This window comes from Antechinus flavipes, chromosome 3, assembly GCF_016432865.1.
Source record: "Antechinus flavipes isolate AdamAnt ecotype Samford, QLD, Australia chromosome 3, AdamAnt_v2, whole genome shotgun sequence".
NCBI lineage: Eukaryota > Metazoa > Chordata > Mammalia > Dasyuromorphia > Dasyuridae > Antechinus > Antechinus flavipes.
This window is the reverse complement of record NC_067400.1, coordinates 606328761-606332854: the sequence shown is the minus strand read 5'-3', so window position 1 is coordinate 606332854 and position 4094 is coordinate 606328761. Positions and strand designations below refer to the sequence as shown.

The 4094-nt window shown below is 42.7% G+C and overlaps 1 protein-coding gene across 1 annotated transcript; it reads right to left on the bottom strand.

Annotated features, from left to right (window-relative positions):
* Positions 1-539: 539 nt before the first annotated feature.
* Positions 540-3356, bottom strand: LOC127557542 (uncharacterized). The gene is made up of 2 exons (XM_051990852.1): positions 3283-3356; positions 540-1470 (listed from the first exon to the last, which is right to left on the bottom strand). The coding sequence occupies exons 1-2, from the start codon at positions 3354-3356 to the stop codon at positions 540-542; spliced, it is 1005 nt and encodes a 334-aa protein (XP_051846812.1).
* Positions 3357-4094: the final 738 nt, after the last annotated feature.

Below are 4094 nucleotides of genomic sequence, written 5' to 3'. Positions count from 1 at the left end.
GTGTTTATCATTTGTCTTAAACTTAATGTCTACTAAACTCATTATCTTTCCCTCTAAACTCTCCCCTTTTCTAAACTATCCTATTTCTTTGGAAGGTACTACCAAACATCCTTCTTCCAGTGTCTTGGGTCAACAATCTTGGGTCACTCTCCCTCACCGCCTCCTTATCCGATCAGCTATCAGAACTTGAAGTTTTGACTTTCACACAATCTTGATCATTCATTTACACAACCATCTGCTTCAGGTCAAGCCCTGATCACCCTTGCCTGGATTATTCCAAAGCCTTCAGAATGACTCCTCAACCTCACCTCTCCCTACTCCAGTCCATTTTACACACACTGTTACCAAAGTACATTTGCCGAAGTGAAGACTTGACTATATTTCCATTGCCTCTAGGATAGAATTCCAACTATTCAGATTTTAAAACCCTTCACAAGATGATTCCAAATGTCAGGCTTATTCGACATGACTAATTGCTCCTCCTACATTCTCTGATCCAATCAAACTGTCCTTTAATTCTGTTCCTCAAACGCAGCTCTTCACTGGCCAACTCCATTCCTTTTCACTGGTGGTTCCCCGTCCCTTTTCACTGGTGGTTCCCCATCCCTTTTCACTGGTGGTTCCCTGTCCCTTTTCACTGGTGGTTCCTCGTCCCTTTTCACTGGTGGCTCCCTATCCCTTTTCACTGGTGGTTCCTCGTCCCTTTTCACTGGTGGTTCCCCATCCCTTTTCACTGGTGGTTCCCCACCCCTTTTCATTAGTGGTTCCCTATCCCTTTTCACTGGTGGTTCCCCGTCCCTTTTCACTGGTGGTTCCCTGTCCCTTTTCACTGGTGGTTCCTCGTCCCTTTTCACTGGTGGCTCCCTATCCCTTTTCACTGGTGGTTCCCCATCCCTTTTCACTGGTGGTTCCCCATCCCTTTTCACTGGTGGTTCCCCACCCCTTTTCACTGGTGATTCCCCGTCCCTTTTCACTGGTGGTTCCCCATCCCTTTTCACTGGTGGTTCCCTATCCCTTTTCACTGGTGGTTCCCCGTCCCTTTTCACTGGTGGTTCCCTATCCCTTTTCACTGGTGGTTCCCCATCCCTTTTCACTGGTGGTTCCCTATCCCTTTTCACTGGTGGTTCCCCATCCCTTTTCACTGGTGGTTCCCCGTCCCTTTTCACTGGTGGTTCCCCGTCCCTTTTCACTGGTGGTTCCCCATCCCTTTTCACTGGTGGTTCCCCGTCCCTTTTCACTGGTGGTTCCCCGTCCCTTTTCACTGGTGGTTCCCCATCCCTTTTCACTGGTGGTTCCCCGTCCCTTTTCACTGGTGGTTCCCCATCCCTTTTCACTGGTGGTTCCTTGTCTCTTTTCACTGGTGGTTCCCCGTCCCTTTTCACTGGTGGTTCCCCATCCCTTTTCACGGGTGGTTCCCCATCCCTTTTCACTGGTGGTTCCCCATCCCTAGAAGGCTCACCCTCCTCTCCTCTGCTTCAGAGACTCCTTTTTCCTTGAAGATTAATATTGAGATGCCATCTTTTGCAAAAAGTTATTCCTGATTCTTACCAACTACTAGAATATTCTTTGGTTCCCAAACTACCTTGCGTTTAATGACTATATACAATTGACACTGTTGGAATTACTGTAATAATAGACATAGGAAAATCATGACTTTTTCCTTCCATCTACCTTGCTCCTTCTGACTTCTATTCTTTTCCTAGAGCGGCCAAATGGTCAAGCCTTTTTCTTTTTATGAGAAGCAAATACAAAAACCTAATTTTCTCTCTTTTAAAAGTCCAATTCCTAATTTCTTAAATTTTGGTTTGCTCAAAAGGCAACTCCACCACCAACAAATTCTCTATTTTTTAATTAAAAGGCCACATTCTGAAAATGAAGATATATTGTGTAGAGGTAAGAAATTAGAAAGGCAGAAAGAATATGGAGAGATGACTACCCAGGGAGAGCACAAGATATACATATTTAAAGCTTGATCTCTCCATGGGAAGTCCCCTCTTCATGCTATTCCTGCCATTATATATCTATATCTATATATTTCTATATATATACATATATATTTTTACATATACAATTCTAAACACACATATATACAAACATGTATATGAGAGTACTCACAATATATAATGCATGCATGTGAACCTATATGTATGTGTACACAAGCATACAGATGTCCTATACACACAGATGATGTGCATATAATGTTCATGCATAATACATGCATGTGTGTACATATAAATATAATACATCTACGTATGTATACATGTATGTGTGTGTTGTGTGTACTCTGCTGACTTCCACTTTGGGTGGAAGCTTAGGGAATCTACTCTAGCTACATATATCAGAGGGACTCTTTCTTTCTAGCCTCAGAGCATGTATAGGATATATTATTCTCTGACTGTTTCCTATTAGTTTATTACATGATGAAAAAAAAGTCATTTAATTGCCTTGAGTAACCTAAGCATCCATACAAAAGTTTCAGCAGTCTTTGTCTCTTTTTATTTTGTTGCTGTCTTTCTTTCTCTCTCTCCTTGTGTTCCTCTCTCTTTGTCTCTCTCTCTCTGACTTATGTGTATCTCTGTCTTGTTTTCTATCTCTCTGGTTTTTTTAAACATACATTTTTACATACACACAGTCTTATTTTCTCTCCAGTCTCACAGTTCTCTCTAGAGGGAAGCAGAGAGCTATTCTCCAGATAAACTTGGTTAGAAAAAATACAGCCTAGGGATGGAGAATTCTTTCTGCCAGGCACTGAGTAGCACCAAAGCCTCTGTTCCCATGAGCCCTTGCTAGAGAGTATAGATGCTCATGTAGCCCAAAACTCAGAACAAACAATGGGCTTCAAACCTAGAGACAAAACCATTGATATTCTCAGAGTCCTTGCTTCCCATGATTCAAGAGGTGTAGCCATGTTCTAAAGAGTTTCTGACATCCTCTGTCCAAAGGTCCTGCCATGCTCTTGTATTCCCTATTCCGGCCCTCCCCACCCTGACATTTTTCATTCTTTCTGACACTCCATATTCTAAGGCTCTTCCCAGTTCTGACATTCTCTGTTCTAAGGTTTCTCCCAGCGCGCACATTTGGAATTCTAAGGCCCTTTTTTCTCATATATTCTTTATTCTAAGGCATCTCCGTGATCTAATATTTTCTGTTTTAAGGTTTAGGTTTTCTAAGGACCTTTCCAGCTCTGACATTCTATGTTCTAATAACCCCTTTCAGCTCCATCATTTTGAATCTTATAAGATTCACTTTTGGCTGGAATAGAATAAACAGAGGTCACATTACTTCTCTACTTTAAGGATGTCAAAGTTCTTGCCTCCCAACCACAGCATGAGGTAGGCCGAATGAGCATTTATCATTTTGTGGACGAGACAACGGAGACTTGGAGTGAGTGGTTAAAATGACTTGCCCACAGACACTAGGCAATAGCTGAGATGGGCTGGCTAGAATTCCCTCATTCACTTACTAGCTGGATGATCCTGAACTAGTCTCAAAGTCTCAATTTTCTTATCTGTAATAAATAAACAAATGAAAGAACGAATAAACAAACAAATAAATAAAAAGGGGAGGGTAAGGGTTGGATTCAATCCCAAGTCCCTTCTAGTTTTCCATGTGTTCCTCTGACTAAATGATCTCTTACAACTCTATAAGAAAATGAAATTATTTGTTGCCTATTATTCAGTGGAAAGAACAAGAGATCAGGCCCATTTGGAAAAATAAACCTCGAATAAATGACTGCCTTTTAGATTCCATAACCTCCAGGGTCCTTTCCTTTAACTGTATGCATATTTGCCAAGGAGAGCTGAAGGCCAGGACAGGTAATGTCTGAACCTGTCCCCTCCTCCGTGGAGATGGAAGTTGGGACCTCCACCCTGGGGTGCCCATGGCCTCAGAATGCCCTAGTCTGACAGCTGGGCCGGCCTAACTCCCTATCTCCCTATTACCATCATGGACCAGGCTGACAGGTTGACATTTGCTTCTGATGTTTTCTATATCCTCCCCCCCCAATCCCCCTTCCTGTCATGTCAACAAGTCCAACTGGGTTTCCTGACAGCCCGAAATATCAATCCCAGAAAGTCTAGGGACAGCGCCACTTT

Excerpts from the sequence above, each read along its gene's own strand:
- LOC127557542 (XM_051990852.1), bottom strand. The coding sequence starts at position 3,356 with ATGATAAATGCTCATTCGGCCTACCTCATGCTGTGGTTGGGAGGCAAG. Across the intron at positions 1,471-3,282 it reads GACATCCTTAAAGTAGAGAA|AGGAGAGGAGGGTGAGCCTT; the intron begins GTAATGTGACCT and ends TCTCTGAAGCAG.